We start from the raw sequence: 20,517 nt of genomic DNA, 5'->3' as shown, positions 1-20,517 counted from the left end.
CCTAAAGGAGTGAAGCAAACAAAAAATTAACTCCAGCATTTCAATACTTGAAAGGTACTGGTAGCTTGAAGGTATCTTGTCAAGAAGAACATATCCAAAATCAAGAAAAGAGGGAGAACTTTACTCAGATTCTCTTATGTATGACACAACAAACCTTTAAGAGAAACTTTCAAAAGTATTTTTGGATTTATTTCAAATAGTTATGGCTGAATCTGTGGAGGTAGCTTATTGAGATACAATTCTTCACAATCCATTGATCCTTATGAACTTTTTTCACAAAGGTTATTGAGGCAACATACTGCAAGCAGCTAGATCAGTGGTTCTCAACCTGTGGGTTGGGACCCCTTTAGGAGTCGAACGACCCTTTTACAGGGGTTGCCTAAGACCATCAGAAAACACAAATTTTCGATGGTCTTAGGAACCGAGACACCAATGTTATGGTTGGGGGTCACCACAACATGAGGAACTATATTAAAGGGTCACGGCATTGGGAAGGTTGAGAATCACTGAGCTGGAATGTTAACATATTTGGACTATGAAGCAAAGAAGCGAGCTATTTCCAGATTTATCTTTCACAAAGATACAGAAGTATAGAGAATTCCACTAAGATCCTCAAATGGCCAGACAACAAGGGATTAAAAACATTCTTTTTATTTCTAACAGTATTTGGCTTATGGATACAAATTGGGAAGGGGAAATTTAATGAATCAAAATAACTGTTAATTATAAACAACAGATGGCTGTAACGTAGAAGTGCCATAATAGCTCAATCAGAAATGATTCAGTGGGATAGAGGATTACTTATAAGTTTAATTCTTCTTTCCCATGCTGGGTTCTTATTACATATCTTTTATTCATTGCCAAAAGTAGTTTTGTTGTTGTTTTCAGCAATAACGAATCATATAAAATTGAAGAATATTCAGGTTTTAAAAATAGTGGTTATTTTACTTTGCACATGGATTCTAGCCTGCTTGCCATGCCAAAATAATACGATACTCAGATCTTTTTTTAAATGAAAGCAAATGTTTGTGCCATTGAAAGGGAGAGCGAGATCCTTTTATCTTTTGACACTGATTAAATAGATTTTTTTCTGCAAGAAACAAAATTTTGAATGAAAGCAAGTTTTAGCAAAAAAAACCCCCAACCTGAATAGATTTCTATATACAAATTCAAAATATGACAAAGGAATGACAATTTTAGTGAAAACGTTTTCTAACATGCAGGGATGGGTTCCTGCCAGTTCTAACCTCTTTTAAAGAAGAGGTTCCACAAATCTACAGTGCCATTTAGAACCGGTTCCAGCTCCCTTCCCCCGCCCGTCCACACATCATCAAGATGAAGAGTGAGAGGAGGAATTCTGGGAGTTGAAGTCCACAAGTCTTAAAGCTGTCAAGTTTGAACACCCCTGGGGTTTTTTTTCCCTAAAGGGTTAGGGGTGCAAGGGTCTTGTAACTTGACAGCTTTAAGACTTGCGTGTTTCAAATGCCAGAGTTTCTGAGCCAACATTGCTAGCTAAACCATAGCGTTGTTAAGTGAGTTTGACCACATTTTACAAGTTGGCCACACCCACCCAGTCACATGACTGCCAAGCCACTCCCACTCGGTCACATGGCTGACAAGTCACTCCCACCCGGTCACATGGCCAGCAAGCCACTCCCACAAAGCAGACCACACCTACAGAACAGGTTCTAAAAATTTTTGAAACCCACCACTGCTAACATGAAAGATTTTTACAATAAAATTTTAGATTCTAAAGATCACTATAGAATTATTGTCACATATGGAAACCACATTAGATTGAAAATGCTTATAGCCCAGTTAAAATTACTTTACACTGTTTTTGCATATGGGGTGTGTGTAAAAATAGGTTTGATAATACTTTAACTCAGTATTAAAACCATTATTAGAGGCAATAAGATTTCTAAAAAGAAAATGTATCGTGAAAGTTGTAATGCTATTTATAATACATTCAGCAGCATAATTTGGTGAATATAGGGCAATTGCTTAATTCCAACAGACAATATTTCTTTTTAATTTATCTCACGTGGCAGTTATTCAAGACAGGATACTTGTTTAATATCTCATGTGAGAAATGTAAAACAATATCAGTCCAATTTTAATTTCTCATCATGTCCTGGTTTAGTGTAATTGAATTTGGGGGGAAATTGTATTGGTGGGAGATGATATTTTACTACTTTATGATATTTTACTATTTCTTTCCTGGAAGATTTGAATTTGTAAACTAACAAGAGAAACAACATATAAATATGTTTTTTCCCAAACAAAGAAAATGTAATCTATCAGGGACAGTTTCAAGTATATTTAAGCCATTCATTTGTGATAATACTGTAGTTGATACGTCTGGTGAAAAAAATGCATGGATCACAATATAGAAAATTTGAATTAAGAAATAAAAGAAATGCTGAAAGAATATTTCATAACACAGACTCAGGTAGTGTATAACACTTTTAGATCTGCTAAACTGAAGTTAGAGCATCTATCTGCCTTGGACTCAATTTTTATCACACCTTAGATAGCTCCGTTCTTCTAATACATATTGACCTACTCAAAATGAATTGCTAGTTTGTTTAATGGGCTCTTTTCCTCCATCAACATGGAAAATATGGCTGTAACAAATTTAAATAAATACATAAATGAGAATTATATCCTTTAAATAGGATTGTGATTGTAGTGGTCAGGCAAGCATATCGACTTTGTGTAAAGATTTAGGATTAAATTGGCGGCTTTCTATATTTGTTTGGTGAACTTGCTCAAGTATATGACATTTGCATCCTGCCTTTTCATGAACACATTCAGATAGATTTTGATGTTTCTGTTTTTACATTGAACTAGAATTAAAAACACGTGGGTTTATTTTTACCTGTGATGATGATGATAAAGGTGATGCCTTTATTACCCCCGTCCTTTGTTTCTAATAAAGATTGTCCTATGTACCTAAAAGGCATATTGGGCAATCTTTATGCCTTCTTACACAAAAACCTATTCCCTACATCCTGCATAAGCAATCGCAAAAGCAGAAATAAATAGAGCTCCCGGGTCGTCCCCTCCCCCTTGGGTGAACTAATTTATGAACTCTGGCCCTTCTGCTTTTTTTGGGGGGGAAAGAAACCTGGCTGTTCCATCCCCCTGCTTCTCCGTCCCCCTGCTTCTCTCCTGCAGTCAAAACTAAGAAAGACTGAGGCGAGGGCGTCGAATTTCACTTCCTGTCACCTGGCAGAAGCCCTTTGTCTGTTCTTGAATGCTATTTAAGGGCAGGACGCAGCTGCCGGCCGAGCAGCGAATTAAGAGTTAACTGGAGATTGACTCGGAAAGGGCGCCACCCTCTTTGACGGTGGAGTAGTCTGTGAGTCAGTTTCACCTGAAACTTTACAGGTGAGTAAAGGAAGCAAAAACGAAGGGGGAAAAAAAGGAAAAGGAACCGGGAGCCAAGATCCGGAAAGAAGAGGGCCCAAGGCTCAGAGCGAGAGAGCCGCCCCACTACATCGCAGGGGCTGCCCCGACAGCTTCGGGCCGAGGCGGCGGGTTCCCCAGCCTTCGACCGTCTGCAAAGAGGGGCGAAGGGTGCCTTCCAGACGTGGGGGCAGAGAGTCTTAAGGGCGGCGATCTCGCCCCGAAGAAGAGGAAGAAGGCAACTCGGGGAATCCTTGCTGGCAGAAGCGCTCGAGTCCACCCAGGGACCCCAACTGGAGAAAAGGACCCTCGGAGGGGACGGAGGCTAAGGCTCCTGCGCGTCCGGAGCCTTTTCTCGGCTCTCTGCTTGGCGGCCTTCCGTTGTTTTCGACCTCGGAAAGCCCTCGGCTCGGGGAACTGCGCCATTTGGTTCGTTTGGGCTGAGATGGGCCGAAGTAGGAGCCGGCTTCAGGCCGGACTCTTGGTGACTTGGTTTTTTTTAACTGGCCTGGTTCTTGGTGAGGAACACAATGGGGAAGGAGTCTCGTTTGGAGAAATGTGCCTTGCTCAATTTACGGCCGGGTTTCCGGAGTTTGTGCTGGACACGAATGCCTCGGTGGAGAACGGCGCCACTTTCCTGGGTTCGCCGCCGGTGGAAAGCAACCGTGATTGCGTCCGCGCCTGTTGCAAGAACCCCAATTGCAACTTGGCCCTGGTGGAGCAGAGCCCCGGGGAGGACTCCGACGGCATTCAGAGCTGTTTCCTCCTGGACTGCCTTTACGACCAGGCCTTGGTCTGCAGGTTTGCCAAGAAGGACGGCTTCCTGAACTATATCAGACGGGAGGTTTACAACGCTTACGCAACCATGCGAAACCGAGACAACCGTGGTAAGGAGACCAGAGCCCGTTTCTCTCAGGCAAGGGTGCCCACGCTGGCTTCCTTCTCGGTCCTGCAGTTATGCCCGGTCCGATCTGGTTGGGTTTGCTTTGCCTTGGTCTGTCGTGTTGAACCTGCCTGCTCTGGCAGCTTCTGGCTTAGAACAGCAGGCCTTCTCAAGATCTTAAGGCCTCAAGTCACCTGTCAATGTTGGTGGCTCTGGGCACCACTGCTGACCATGATAGCTGAAAAATGCTAGGGCAGTTTCACACAAATTTCCATTTGGAAACATGAGAATGAAAGTATAAGACAAGACCATAAGCATTCTTCACTAAAAAAATAAATACTTGCCTTAATCATTAGCTCTAAAAAGCAATATCAAAATGACAACTGGTGGGTCATAATGTCCTTGAGGAAAAAAAAAGAACATCAGACACAAGTATGTAAGTTGCATCATTTGTGTAAAGATTCGTACATCATTATAAGCCATGCTATGGATTCCCATGGCTAGAGTTTAACCTCAAATCAAACTCTATTTGCATGCATGAATAAACTGAATTGGTCTTTAGGGTCCCCAAACTATGGGCATCTCTTGGTTATTTGGCTTGATGTGGACATCAACTAACAACTTGTCTTGATGACAGAATAATTGAACCTTGGCATAATGTGACCCCAGCCCCACAGTTCCCAAACTATGCATGAGGACATCACAGTGAACTCACAGGGGTGTCACAGGATATTTTTCTAAATAATAAATGGAATTGTTAGTTGACTACAGTGTTCTGGGTGCCATAACAAATAGTTTGGGAACTGCAAAGGGATGCCATGAACCAAGAAAGTTCAGGAACCTCTACCCTAGCCATTGGTATGGTACTTGGGAGTACAAGGTTGCCAACCACATTGTAGCCTTGGCATGATTATTTGACCATTTGGCACTAAGGCAACAATGGTGAGGGTGTTTTGTTGAAACAATGTAATGCAAATCAGAAACAAGGGTTAAATGAGTAAACTATGGAACAGTTAAATATGAGTAAAGATATTTTGTCAGCAGGATGTCTAAAATGTGTTAGACTCAATTAAATGATAAGATTATCAATGGCTGTAAGTAATGAGATTTCCTTTTTATCTCTAGATCAGCGGTTCTCAACCTGTGGGTCGGGACCCCTTTGGGGGTCGAACGACCCTTTCACAGGGGTCGCCTAAGACCATAGGAAAACATGTTTTCAAAAAAATATGGAAAACATAAAATAATTTTATGGTTGGGGGTCACCACAATATGAGGAGCTGTATTAAAGGGTCGCGGCATTAGGAAGTTTGAGACCCACTGCTCTAGATAGACAGGATACTTCTGATACCAGTTGTTGGGTAACATGAATAGCAATATGCCAGTATGACATCTGAGTTTTTCACTGACTATCATGAAAAACGGATGGTCTTCTAATCACTACGTAGAGTGATAGGTTGCAGTTGGTGTTATTAAATGTCTATGATGATTCTTAGCCATCCAGGTCATGGTTGTCCCAAAGATGCTTTTTCAAAAGGCAACTGGACTTTCAAAAAAAAAAAAAAAACCTAAAGACCAGTTGCCTTTTGAAAAACCATCTTTGGTATTGTAAGTAAATGCTTTCTGATTCTTTAAAAAGACAAATTAATGGAGTAATAGGTTGATATGCCAATGTGAATAAAAACCTAGTGAGTAATCCTATTTTTGTGTGAGACAGGTACTAGGGGCAAATTTTAGGGAATGTTATTTCCTTTTGGATTTTGATCATGAACATTAAAAGCCTCCTTTTGATCCTGTTGGAAGTAGAATAATGAACCTAATGGACTTTGGTCTACTGAAGAAAGGAAATTATTGTCAGAAATTGATTTGGGTGGAGAGGTATGTTAGACATTATTTGTAGGCTAGCACGAATCTTTTTTACTTGAAAAAGGGCAATAGTGCAAATTTTCTTCATTTAGTATACAAATCACTCATTTCTATGTATAGATGTCATTTGCAGGATAAAAACTGGATTTCTAAAAGTTGTAGAACATTTGTAGAATACCAAGTTGTAGAAGACTGGTAAAAATCCATTTTAAATCTCCATTTGGGTATCTGCAGAGAAGGGTGAACAAAAACAAAATGGTGGTTATTATCTGGGCAATGGAAGTCTTGCCCCTTTTTCTGTGTGCAATGCATACAACATATGTTAAAACAGGATAGGTCTTTGATCTCCCAGTTATACCTGCTATTTCAATGTTGCTTGAAGACATGTGCAAGGAAGGAATATATCACGGTATAGAACAAAAGTATTATGTTGGCAAATGGTTCTAAACAGAGTCATTTGGCGTAGTGGTTAAGGTGTTGGCCAAGAACTCAAGAGATTGTGAATTCTACGCTTCCTTAGTCATGAAAGCCAGCTGGTTAATTTTGGACCGGTCACTCTTGGTCCAACCCAACTCACAGCATTTGTAGGAAAAATAGAAACCAGGAATATTAGGTATATTCACTGCAGATGGATGGATGGATGGATGGATGGATGTGTAGGTGTATGTACTGTATACACAAACGGTGAAAATCTAATAATAATGAAATATTATCTACACACCGTAGTCTTTGCTTCAGCCATCCTATGATTTTTATATTATTGCAGTATTATTCTGTAGTGGTATGCTTCTAATTTTAGGGACATTCTTTCTCTTTTAAATGCTACATACTGTACTGAAACTGCTAGCTAGATGGTGGCCTGAACCAGGGATGTTTGCCTCCTTTCTTTTTGTTCAGATTTTGAATATGTTGGTGTAATTTGGTTGCTCTTTAGTCCATTTCATAAGTGGCACAGTTTGTGTGCATAATTGATCCCATAAAATAATAAATGTGCATACCTGCATCAGATTGCATTTGTTCTCATCCATGCTTTCGAATAATTGCTGATCTTGTAAGTGTTCTTAAAAACTGTCACAAAGCTAACTCAATGTTGGTCACTCAGTCACATGTCAGCTTTAAAAATCAAGCTGAACAGGTATTGAGGCCAGTGCTCTAGAAGATTGCTATGGGTGATCAGACATAGGAAAATACCTTTGCACATCACAAATAATGCATCTGATTGTAGCCATGGTATAGAAATGGACAATAGTATCCTTCGGTTAATTTTGATCTAAACTCTTCATTATGCTTGTGATACCAATATATTCATTTTTTTAAAAAAAGTGAGCACCCCAGCAGCTAATTGCTGAGTGAGAATATTCTCCCTACAGAAAGGCATAAAATGTCATAACGAGTGATATTTGACCTAGATCAGTGATGACAAACCTTTTCAGCACCGAGTGCCCAATCCGGAAAGTGTGTGCATGTGTGTGCATGTGCATGCACTGCAGCGCCGGAAACCTGAAGACCAGCTTGTCTTCAGGTTTTTGGCACAGTGCATGTGCGCCGGCCAACTGGTCTTTGAGTGCAGAAAACCCAAAGTGGAAACCCGAAGACCAGCTGGCTGGCATGGACATGCCTGTTTTTTGGACCATTTGGGGGGATATTTTTGGCCTGAAAATGACCCGAAAAACGGCCTGGTTTTTTGGCTGTTTTTTGGCTTGTTTTCAGGCCGTTTTCTGGTGCTCCAGCACCCATGAAGACCAGCTACACAGGTGTGTACTGGAAACCAGAAATGCAGCTGGAAATGGCGCGCGTGCCCGCAGAGAGAGCTCTGCGTGCCATCTCTGGCATAGGTTCTCCATCACAGACCTAGCTCAATGCTGTAGTCCTCCAGAATTACAACTACTAACCTGTAGTTGCTGTGAATTGTGGTTCTTCAAGAATTCTATGCTAAGCACTACATTGCTTGATCTGGTAAAATTGAAATTACATTTATTTGTTGAATATTAAGTCTTTCTAAAAATGGTAGCACTTTTGATGAACATCCATCAAACTTCTGTTTTCTTCACATTTAAATGTGTGCATTTGTACGTAAGTTTCCACCTTTCAATGCCATAACATTAGCTATTTGAACATTTCTAGAGGATTAAAGAACCTGAAACACAAATGCAATTTCTACACACAACACAAATGTAAAGAACAGAGGTTTGGTAATCATTAAATCATATAAAGTATATAAACTTACCATTAAATGTCATGATAACGGTATTTGTTACATTCAGTCAACAAAATTTCCATAAAATCTTCATTGTTATTTAGTCAACCTTAAAATTAATATTCAGATGTACTTTCTCCTATTGTAAATAATTTCATTATTACCTGTAGGCAAGCTTCTCTATTATCACATTATAACTAGCCAGGCAATTTTTAAAAAAATTGGTTTTCTATACTTTAGCCCAAGAATGACATGCTTAAAGATAATTGTCTTATACTTTTCTCTGTAACCAAATCAATTTAATACCTAATTTGTTAGTGGGGAAGATCTCTCCAATCAGGGAAGAATGGTGTTTGGGTAAAGAACTGTGATACACGACTTTCTCCTTGTTTTAAAGTAATATTCTTGCTTCGAATGACTCTGCTACGTATACAAAAATCATACATAATGTGAGGCATGGCCCTCAGTTTGGTGGCATCTAGATGAAATAATGCTATTCCTAGGGTGATCTGCTTGATGCCTGCTTCCCATTTTTGATCAGTTTTTAGGCAGACCATGGATTTATGTGTGCATCAGTTTTAATTTTATAGTTTACGTTAGTTGCCTTGGAATGGCAGAAGAAAGAAAGATGAATCAATCATATTTGAGAAGGCAAGGCATTGCTCTTGGATTGTAGCCAAAGAATATATGAATTTTTTAGCTCTGACATATGGTGAACTGGGTCAGGAGGTGGGGAATAATGTAGAAAGTAGATGGTTTGTTTGAACAGGATAAATGAGAGCATCATGAGTTCATTTGTTGTAGACAGGGTTAACAAAACCTCTGAACCGTAAGGTGATTTCATTTATCTAGTTGAGACTTTGGCATTAGGTTTTTTTTCTTCTTCTGATTTTCCTGAAACTTTTAGAGACATCTGATCTGCTCCAAGTTTTAAAGCATACAATAGGTGTTAATCATATTCATACAATAGATAACAAATTGCATTCAGGTAATTGTCTTAGGAATGCTTGGGGTAAGTTGGGGACAACTTTGTGTACTTTGAGTTACAGCTTTTTCTAACAATCATAGCTAACAGTATTTGAGAATATAAATAATCCTTTAGTGACCACAGTTGGAATGGGCAGGAGGTGAAATTGTTAGGTTTTTTTTTATTTCCTGTCTACACATTGTTAAAGTCTATGTGTCAACCATCACACAGTCATCTAGCAAAGAAAGACTCCTGCCCATTTATTTTTTGCCAAGGATATATTTTATTAAAGCTTAAGTGGTTACAGAAGTAGTATAATCTGAATTTGACATTTTCTGTGCAAACAATACAAAGTAACTTTTCCTCTCTCCCTCCTCTGGCCATCCCCCAGTTATCTGTAAATGTCCAGTTAGGTGCTTGTATGGTGTTGAGGAAACAAATTCTCCCTTCCCATCTCTGCATATCAATAGTTGATCTTGGCTGTCTGAAGCTTCCCCCCCCCCCCGCAGCTCAGCTGGACTTACTTTCCACCCTCCCTCCTCCCCCCATGGCTAATGTCAATCTGTCTGCTCATGAAGCTGGGATCGGAGAGATGCAGTCATGACACTATGTCAACAGCTTTTGTATCGGTCTTGGGTAAGAGCTTTTTCTTCTGTTATGTTTATTTATTGCAATCCTTCCTCCAGGAACATAAGCAGGATATATAGAATTGATCCAATTCCTCCCCCCCCCCCCCCCCTATAACAACAACCCAGGAAAGTAGGTTGAACTGAGAGCATGACTAGTCTAAATAATTTATTCACTTGAGTTGAATTTGATCTTGGGTTTCCTTAGCCCTGGCCCCAGTATTGTATTTGTCCTCAATTTACCTAGAATACAAACAAGAACCACAAGCAATCCCAAGACAACTACCTGAATGCAATTTGGCATCAGTTGTGTAAATGTGAGTCGTACCGATGCTTTAGAAATCAGAATAACATGTGCTGGAGGCATTTAATGTTCTCTTCTTGCCATGGTACTGAAAGCAATTGCCTCTCAGAAGAATGGTATTTTTGTCAATATCGTAACACAAAAATAGGGTTAAATGTTCCCTTGGTTCCCTATTCCTTCCATCACAATCTAGATACTTTTCTGCTTCTATGGATTGAGTCTATTTTAGGGACTGAGTCTATTTTACATATATTCTCATTTCCTTTGTATGTGGTTAGGTGGAGCAAAACCAGGAAGCAGATACAGTGGAATAGGAAGCAGTGCTTCCTGGTTTTGCTCCACCTAACCACATACAAAGGAAATGAGAATATATGTAAAATAGACTTCAGTCCCTAGAAAAACCCTTAGCTGCCTTTAGCTGCAATAGAGTGCTGTCCATTTCTAGGATAGATATAATATTCAGCTAGCATTGGGCTAAATTTTTGCAGGTGGCAACAAGGATGTCTGACAGTGCCAACATCACTTACCATCAAGCACTGTCCCCAACTACCTAAATAAAATAAAATTAATGTCAAAATGCCATACAGGAGCAATGTATTTTAAAATATTAAATTGGGATAGAGTATGGCATTGCTTGGTAATCTGGGTGGGAGTTACAATCCAAGTTTGGGAAAGAGTAGTACAGAATCTCCGGATGGCCCCATTTGGAAACCTAGGGCCCTAGACTGCAGCTTTCTTATTACACTACTTTCAAAAATTAGCTTGTGAGGGAAAATATCAAGCTAAATTCTTTGCTGACTTTATGTCTCATGCCTACTAGATGCTAGATAGATAGACAGACAGACATTTGCATTTCATGGAGGGGCTTCTGCTGTGAGAATTCCAGGTTGCAGAATAATCTAACATCAGTTATATTGTGTGTGCATCTTTTTTTGATTGTATTATAAAGTAACTGTGCAGAGTTCTGATATGTACGTATTGGGACACACCATATGAAGAAGGAAAGAATGTTGAATCATTTTCTTTCAAGTCATTTTTCTCTTTAGATTTTGTCCCAGCAATTTCAAAGTAAGTCTGCAGATGTTCAAAACCTTCCATGAATGTAATGAAGCTGATTTTGGATGGTTTGGGCATGAATGTGTTTGGGATGTTTTGTTCCAAATAGAATCCAGAGTGGGGCTGATTGATTTTGTATGTAATTCCAACCCACAAAGATGGAAAATAAGTTTTTAATGCTCTGGTCCATGCTACTTAATTAGATGTTTTATTTCTTTGCAGTTGGAGTATTTGTTATTCACTGCCCAAACTGGCTTTTGGTTAGATAAAAAGATAAATAAATAATATTGTATCTCTTGAATTCTGCTGTCAGAGCAAAAACAGGAAACATTCTTACTGCTGGTTTCTTAGGCTGGAAGTGTCTGTGAACTGGGTGGACTATTGGAACATAGAAATAAACATCTAAAGACTAGTGACAGAACTGTAAAAAAAACCTTTTTAGATTAAATTATGTTGGAGAAAAATTAGAGAGCAGATTGTAAAAAAAGGAATTGCTCCAAGAGATCATTTATTTAATTCCCTGTTAACCAGAGGGTTTTCATTGCCTGTCCTCTTAAGCAACCTCCACAGTTCGAGTTTCTTTTTTATTGTGAGAAAGAAAAGAAAAAAGAAATAAAATAAAAATAAAACTAGATAAAGTAGAAGAATGTGGGTTAGACAGCATCACCACCAGATGGATTCGTAACTGGCTGACCAACCGCACTCAATGTGTAGTCCTCAATTAAACTGCATCTACATGGAGGGAAGTATGCAGTGAAGTACCCAAAGGCTCTGTTTTAGGCCCAGTACTCTTCAACATCTTCATCAATGATTTGGATGAGGGGATAAATGGGGAACTCATCAAATGTGCAGATGACACCAAGCTGGCAGGAATAGCCAACACTCCAAAAGACAGGCTTAAGATACAGAAGGAGCTTGACAAACTTGAACATTGGGCACTCTCTAATAAAATGAAATTCAATGGTGAAAAGAGTAAGGTTCTATATTTAGGCAAGAAAAACAAAATGCACAGGTACAGTATAGGTGGTACCTTGCTCAATAGTAGTAACTGTGAGAGGGATCTTGGAGTCCTAGTGGACAACCATTTAAATATGAGCCAGCAGTGTGCACCAGCTGCCAAAAAGCCACAGTTCTAGGTTACATAAACAGGGATAGAATTAAGATCACGTGTTAATTCCACTTTATAATGCCTTGGTAAGGCCACCCCTGGAATACTGCATTCAGTTTTGGTTGCCACTATGCCACAAATTATGTGGAGACTCTAGAAAGCGTGCAGAGAAGAGCAACAAAGATTATTAGGGGTCTGGAGGCTAAAACATGAAGAATGGTTGCAGGAACTGGGTATGTCTAGTTTAATGAAAAAAGGACTAAGGGAGACAAGATAGCAGTGTTCCACTATCTCAGGGCTTGTCTGAGATAAGAAAAGAGAGACAAACTATTCTCCAAAGCACCTGAGGGTAGACTAAGAAGCAATGGGTGTAAACTAATCAGGGAGAGAAGCAACTTAGAACTGAGGAGAAATTTCCTGACAGTTAGAACAATTAGTGGAACCGCTTGCCTCCAGAAGCTGTGAATGCTCCAACATTGGAAGTCTTTAAGATGTTGGATAGCCACTTGTCTGAGGTAGTGTAGGGTTTCCTGCCTAGGCAGGGGGTTGGACTAGAACAGTGGTCCCCAACCTTTTTATCGCCGCGGACCAGTCAGCCTTTGATAATTTTACCGTGGCCCGCTGAGCGCGCGCAGGGGTGGGGGGGGCGTTGTTCGCGACGACACATTGATTGTCGTGGGGGAAATAGGGGGTGGGAGTATTAGGTATCTTCACTATCATATATAAAAGGAGATACTATCTTAAATAACAAAGTGGGCCCCCACCTCCAAAATATACTAAAAGAAAAAAGATTCCATGTGCTCAACTAATTTTTTTTTAAATCATCACTATATTATGGACTACAGACATATATATATATATATATATATATATATATATGCATGCATGCATGCATGCATGCATGCATGCATGCATGCATATATACATACCGTACGTATGTACGTACGTATATATATAATGTCCAAATAACAGGAAAAGCGCTTCAAGGACCAAAGTATATTCCTTTTTTGCAGCCTTAAGAGAACTCTCGTTTTTTGAGGCTCAGAACCAGGCATTCTCGTGGGCTGCAAAAAGGAAACGCGATCCGGGAGCGCAGCCTCCAAGAGTCCATATCGCCAATAACTACGCGTGGGGGGAAAGGAAATGTGTTTTGTGAGGAAGAGAAAGAGCGCGCTTCACCGATGCCCGTTGGCGAAATTTTGGAAGAGAGGCAAGAGACTTCAGGCACTGAGCCCCCACCCCTGGCTGCGGCAACTGGAGCGGGCGGGAGGCAGGGAAGGGGTGGGCAAGACCGCCGCTTTTCCACCGTGCACTGCCCCCCATCTCCCCTCAAAAGACCCCCCCCCCGCCCTCGGCTGCCCGACATTCTCTCTCTCTCTCTCTCTCTACCTTTCCCGCCGTTCCTTCTCACAAGCCAAGGCCGGGCGGGGAAGCCGCCAGGGCCTCCAAGGGCTCCGCTTCCAGCGCATGGTCCGCCCCCTCCTCGCCTCGCTTCCAGGCGAGCCGACTGAGGCGAGAAAGGAGAAAGAGGCGGAGGCATTCACTGAGGGGACGGCTGACTCGGGGAGGGGGCGGAGGTGGTGTAGTAGCGGGGGATTCTTCCTCCTCGCCTCACTTGCTCCTGTGCTTCCGCGCAGCTCCCCCCCTCCGGCGACGGCGCTGCATGAGTGAAGAGTCGGCCGTTGCATGGCCCCCGGCCGCTGCAGCGATCATGGCCCCCGGCCGCTGCAGCGATCATGGCCCCCGGCCGCTGCGTGGCCCGGTGCCAGGTACTCCACGGCCCGGCACCGGTCCGCGGACCGGGGGTTGGGGACCACTGGACTAGAAGACCTCCAAGATCCTTTCCAACTCTGCTATTGTAATTGTAATAAAAAGGAAAAGAAATAAAAAGAAAAGAGAAAAAGAATACATTGCAAAATATATAAATTGCATCAGAAGTTGCAAAGTATTTTGGTAAGTTTCATCTGTGTGTCAATATAGGATGGATAGGTGGTGATTTTAGTGAGGTATTTCCTTCCCCTCACTCTCATCTCCTTGCTTTTCAAAACAGCCCCCTTAAAATAACAGTTGCCCCTCTCTAACCCCATGACACCTATGTCTCTATATGTCTCATTACAAGGATCAAACCATGAACAGAGGAGCAGCTTTGTTGGTCAAGGAAGGGGAAGGATGATATGTAAAGAGGCTTGATTTTAAGTGGTGCCACCAGCTTCCATCACAGTGGGATGAAACAAAGAGAGACCCCAGAGCTCAGTTTATATCATGTAGTAAATGAGTAGAATGATTGGAAAATGTTTCTGGCATCAAATATTTTAAAAGAATTATTGATAAAAGCAGTCTGATATAGACTGATGTAGAAACTCCAGCTTGTAAATATGCATTGGCCCCTCTCTTGATGTCTTTCTACTAATCTGTGTGAACAGTCAACTCTCTAATTTCTTAACTGCTTATTTTCTCTCTCTAAATAGTGCATTTCTTCTCATTTCCCATGTCCTGAAAACAATGTGGGAGAAAAGCAGGGGGGAAGTGGGCAGTTTGTCTAGATGTGGGTTAGTAAATCTTAAAAATGGTTAGATTGTGATTTAGTAATATTGGAAAAGGATGTATAGGCTGAGATGGCATTTTACTTCCTCTTTAGTTATCTTAATAGGTCAAGTGTTCCAACTGGTATGTTTAATGTGATTTCTGAGCCCTGCCCTGTTTTGGTGGTAGCAACCTTCACTCGCTTGGTATGCCCTAATTGTAAATGGATCACAAAGCACTGGTAACATTTCCTCATCCAAAATATTTTTTTATATCTGCTGTCAAATATAAAAGATGAAACCATCATGTTTTTCATATCATTGCTCAATAATTATTTATGTATCTGGATAAAATTGGAATTCATGTCAGTTGCATCAAAATAAAGTTTGGGGAAGAAGACAGAATTGAAATTTATACATAGATTCAAAGAAATAGTGCTCTTCTTCTCCCCCAAAACAAACTTGTATTTAGCCATCTCTACACATTTTTCTGTCTAAAGAGGATGTGTGAGAGCAAAGCAAAAACAGAATTTAAAAGCAAGATCAAGTCTATGTAAACAGAGTAGAAAGGGAAGCAAAATAGAGTTTCTGCTCAAAGTGAAACAGGGCTGATCTTTTTCTTTTCTTTTCATGCCAAGTGTTGCTTCTACCTCTTTCTAATTCATCCACGAGGAAAAAGTACTACTGTTCCTCTACTGGGGTGATATAGCAAGCATGGATTTGGGTCTCATCTATGGGCTGTTGAGTGAAGAAGATAATCTGGGCCTATGTCATCAACCTACTGGCAGCTTCCTCTATTTAAGAACCTTAACAGGAGCAGGAACATGACACAGTAAATGGAATTTTCCGTGAGCTACTGGGGCCCCTAAAGTAGCTATCAGTGCTAGCCTGCTAAGAGAGCAGCACAGCACTCATTTGATTCCTAGATTCAAAGCTTGGTTTATATACCATTTTAAGCTACCATGTGTTTGTTTGGTCTTGGCTTTGCATGCTTCATGAATCCAGCCATTGCAGTTTATAAACTACAGTTTATTGTGGGTGTATGTAACCCATAATAGCTTATTCAGCAAAGTATAATGAGAGTGATATATGAATTTGGTCTGAATTATAAGTGATATTCTTAATCATAGGCCATTATGTTTCTTCTATCACTTTCCCCGTAAAATATGAATATTGATTCCCCCCCCCCCTTAGTGTATGGGAAGGAGGGGAGATGGAGGGCTGAGAAAAACTTTATGGGAAGTACTGCTGTATAACCCAGAGATTTAGCTATGACTTCATTGTTTTGTTCTGGATCTAGTCAGACTGGGGGTGACTATAACAATAACCTCCCTGAACTTTTTTCCTTTTGAGGAGGGGGGGTTATTGGGAAAAATGCTTGAAACTGACACCATCCTACAAGCAATCTTTGCCCTAAAAGCCATCAGTTTGATATAACTGCTAAATTAGGGGTTTATTTTGAAGAAGATTTTGACTCTGAAGTATGGCAGAGCTCGTCATTTTGTGGGTTCTTTTTGTTCTTCCGATTTTCATAGACAACAACTTCCTGGCAAGTTGCTAATTTCCTCTTTTTTACAGACAGTGAAGTGTGATAGTTTATTTAAAGTCACTCATGAATGTGCAGGAGATTCAGTTCCCAAATTCTTCAACCAGTATACATAGCTACTTCTGAAAATTCTGGGAGAGGAAGTTCACACAATTAAAGTGGGCTTAGATTGAGGAAGGGGTTCCTTTCACTATCCCCATGCATTTATCAAGCAGCTGTATAGTTCACTAGAGTTGGATTGAAAAAGGAAGACTTACATACTGAAAATGTGATCTTTAATCATCTGGAACCAGTTTAATGTATTGCTTAAACCATTGGGAGAGCATGACTTCTACGAAGCCAGCTAGGTGACTTTGGGTAAGTTACTCTCTTTCAGCCCTAGGAAAAAAACCAGTGGCAGGTGACTTCTGAAAATATGGTCAAGAAAACTTCATGGACTTGTCCAGCAGTTGCCAGGAATGAACACTGACTCAAAGTGTAGGCGCATGGAAACACACACCATCTGATCAGTTGCCATCGCATCATCCCATCATTTTGAGTAACTTGGAGAAGCAGGATAGATTTCTATGGGATCATATCACACAGCTGCCAAGTAAAATTCCTCTATGGTTACTTTTTGGCTCAGCAATACTGCTCCAGTACCACTACCTGGAACGTCTCTGGAGATAGGAGGGGAACCGTTGTGAATCACCCATCCCAATCCACAATGCTGTTTCAAATGACCTGAAGAATTATATCGAATATCAGTAACAATTCAAAGACAAAAAAGGGAACTTTTCTCCTGTTCCTCTTTTATATCAAATTGTTAGTCAGTGCAACCACAATCAATTTCAGAATGAAATTGGCTAGATAATATATTTTTCCACTTACAGCTAGTGAAACAAATATTTTACCTGAGAAAAGAATATATGCACAATGAGCAAGAATATTCGCATTCTTCAGAGTCAGGCGTAAGCCCTTTGAGGTAGCAAAACACTCCCTGTGTTGTCTCACTGCAAACATTTTCAGTTGATGCAGTTAAGTCAGACCATGGTAGCCATGGTGTCACATTCAGATCAAATGGATGGACCTTTGAAGTGCCTTATGCAACTGTTAAAGGACTGATCTCTCACTTATCCTCCAACTACTTGGAAAATCTCAAATGCTTTCACTATCTTTTGATAGGTATACCTCAGGGTTGCAGATTTTGGTCACTATTGTTTCAGAACTTGCAATCCTTTGCATTTCACCCAGCCCATTTAATTTGATTACATCACAAGAGTTTTGGAAAAGGCACTAATTCAGAGCACTTAATGCACGTTTTACAATATTTTACTATGATGTGGCACTGGTGGATTTACTGAAGAATTTTTGCAATAACCAAGAAGTCTCCTAATTAAACCTGTCAACAATTTTGCCTTAAAAAATCAGTTTTCTTTGGAAGAAGAATGAAGTAACACATATACTAGGGTGAACATTGGAAGGCTTTTTTATTTACATAAATATATATATAATTTTTTTTCAGAAGACAGGTCAACTGCACAATAAAGCCTTGTGCTTAAAAGCATTCAATCAAAGCTAACCTTGTAAGTGCTTAATGAAGGTTAAAACCCTCTGTGAATTAATTATTGTTGCTAAGAACCAAAGCAGGAAGTAATTGGATAGTTTCATAAAGCTAATCTTAGATCTGCATTTATGATATTCATTAACATGAGTTGAAGTGGGCAGTTGGCAAAGGTACCATTCTCTGATTTATCATAGAGAAAATTTGTGCTACCCTAGTTTTGGTGGAAGAAGCATTTATACAGGTATCGAGAAAAGATGTAACTCTGTGAAGAACTTAACAGGTCTTTATGATTATGGGTCTCAGTGAATTATTGTAGACTGGTCATTTTTATAAAAGACCTGATCTAATTCTAAAGTGTAATTTGTTTTCTGTTTATAGAACAAAAGTTTTATAGGTATCCCACATGGCTTGATTTGTGGAATTATGTAGCAGAAGTTGTTTGGGATAAGAATAGTACAGAAATGACTAAAACTCAAGAGTTTCCCATCTCTTGAAGATTTTAAAGGCTTCCATTTTAAATTTACAATTTAAATATTTGTAGGTTTTGAAGTGGGTTTCATTTGTCTTTTAATGTTGTTTTCCACCTTGAGTGTTCTACAGTCTTGTCCTCAGAACAGCTGTTTTCATTGCATAGGGAACTGAACTAGAAAAATGGAAGTTGGGGCTGATATGTGTATGATGTTTTATAAGAATCTCTGAAATACTTGAAAAGGTAGAGATCTCCCCCATCCCTCACCCCCACAGTTATATAGCCAGATAAGCCATTTAATTATTAGCAGAGTTAGAACAAAACATTTACAGTAAGCAAAGGATTTTAAGATTACTTGTTATGAGCAACTTCCTTTAGCTGCTTATGGTAGAAGAGTCATATTTGACATTCCTTGGTAGAAAGTTAGAATACAGTAGAAAATTGTCTAGTTAAAATTTCCAGGCAGTCGTCAGGGAAATTTATGGATGATGTCAGATATACTGAAGTCTGGACAACAGCATATTTCCTTATTGGCTAGGGAAAATAATTAATTGCACAATTTTTCCAGTCAAGGACCTCCTACCTATAGCATGTTAAAGCTCTTTTGGGAAGTTTCTGGTAAACAGTTCTCTGAGAAATGGATCAATACAAATGCTAACTTATTGTCCTTATTATAAATCCTACCAAAACCTTCCCTAAATATGATCAAAGTACTGTTTTATCTCTTGAAACAATCTGGGCAAGTTTGATTGATAGGAAATTAATAATTATCCTACAGTTTAATAGTAATAGTTAAAAGTTAATAGTTAAAGACAAGAAAAAGGTTAAAGAAACAATTGGTCCATTGCTGGGAGAAAGTGGAAAGAAGGTGACAAGCAACAGGGTGAAAGCAGAACTATTTAAGTCATTTTTTTGCATCTGTCTTTACACAAAGGGATAAAACAGTCCAACCTATCAAAACAGCACCACAAAAATCAGATTAGGAGCACAAATTGAATTAGGGAAGAAAATGGTAAGTGAGCACCTGTCTACCCTAGACGAGTTCAAATCACCAGGACCGGATGGATTACACCCCAGGGTTCAGAAGGAACTGTCAAGACGAGATCTCAGAACCACTGAACTATATCTTTCAGAGATCCTGGAGCACCGGGGAACTGCCAGACGACTGGAAAAGAGCTGATGTGGTTCCCATCTTCAAAAAAGGAAAAAAAAACCACAGATCCAGGAAACTATAGACCTATCAGCCAGACCTCAATACCAGGAAAGATACTGGAAAAGATAATCAAGCAACGAATTAGTGAACACCTAGAAGTAAACAAAGTAATAGCCAAAAACCAACATGGGTTTGTCAAAAACAGATCATGCCAGATTAATTTTATTGCATTCTTTGACAAAGTGACAAAATTAGTGGACCAGAAGAATGCCGTCAATATAGCTTACTTGGCAAGGCATTTGATAAGGTAGACCATAACCTACTACTAGATAAAGTAGAAGAATGTGGGTTGGACAGCATCACCACCAGATAGATTCGTAACTGGTTGACCAACCGCATTCGAAGTATAGTCCTCACTGGACCTGCATCTACATGGAGGGAAGTATGCAGTGGGGTACCCCAAGGCTCTGTTTTAGGCCCAGTACTCTTCAACATCTTCATCAATGATTTGGATGAGGGGATAAATGGGGAACTCATCAAATGTGCAGATGACACCAAGCTGGCAGGAATAGCCAACACTCCAAAAGACAGGCTTAAGATACTGTAGGATCTTGACAAACTTGAACATTGGGCACTCTCTAATAAAATGAAATTCAGTGGTGAAAAGAGTAAGGTTCTATATTTAGGCAAGAAAAACAAAATGCACAGGTACAATATAGGTGATACCTTGCTCAATAGTAGTAACTGTGAGAGGGATCTTGGAGTCCTAGTGGACAACCATTTAAATATGAGCCAGCAGTGTGTAGCAGCTGCCAATAAAGCCAACACAGTTCTAGGCTACATAAACAGGGATAGAATCAAGATCA

The 20,517-nt window shown here is 40.0% G+C and overlaps 1 protein-coding gene across 1 annotated transcript in view; it reads left to right on the top strand.

Moving 5' to 3' along the window:
* Positions 1–3,165: 3,165 nt before the first annotated feature.
* The window catches only part of SPINT1 (serine peptidase inhibitor, Kunitz type 1), a 34,497-nt gene continuing 17,145 nt past the window's right edge, over positions 3,166–20,517 (top strand). Inside the window, exon 1 of the mRNA XM_032229508.1 lies at positions 3,166–4,298. Within this exon, the coding sequence (XP_032085399.1) occupies positions 3,857–4,298 (442 nt within the window). The 5' untranslated portion in view covers positions 3,166–3,856. The remainder of the gene's footprint in view (positions 4,299–20,517) is intronic.

The sequence above is a fragment of the Thamnophis elegans genome, chromosome 1 (genome assembly GCF_009769535.1).
Source record: "Thamnophis elegans isolate rThaEle1 chromosome 1, rThaEle1.pri, whole genome shotgun sequence".
NCBI classification, from domain to species: Eukaryota; Metazoa; Chordata; class Lepidosauria; order Squamata; family Colubridae; genus Thamnophis; species Thamnophis elegans.
This window is presented reverse-complemented; position numbering and strand designations above follow the sequence as displayed.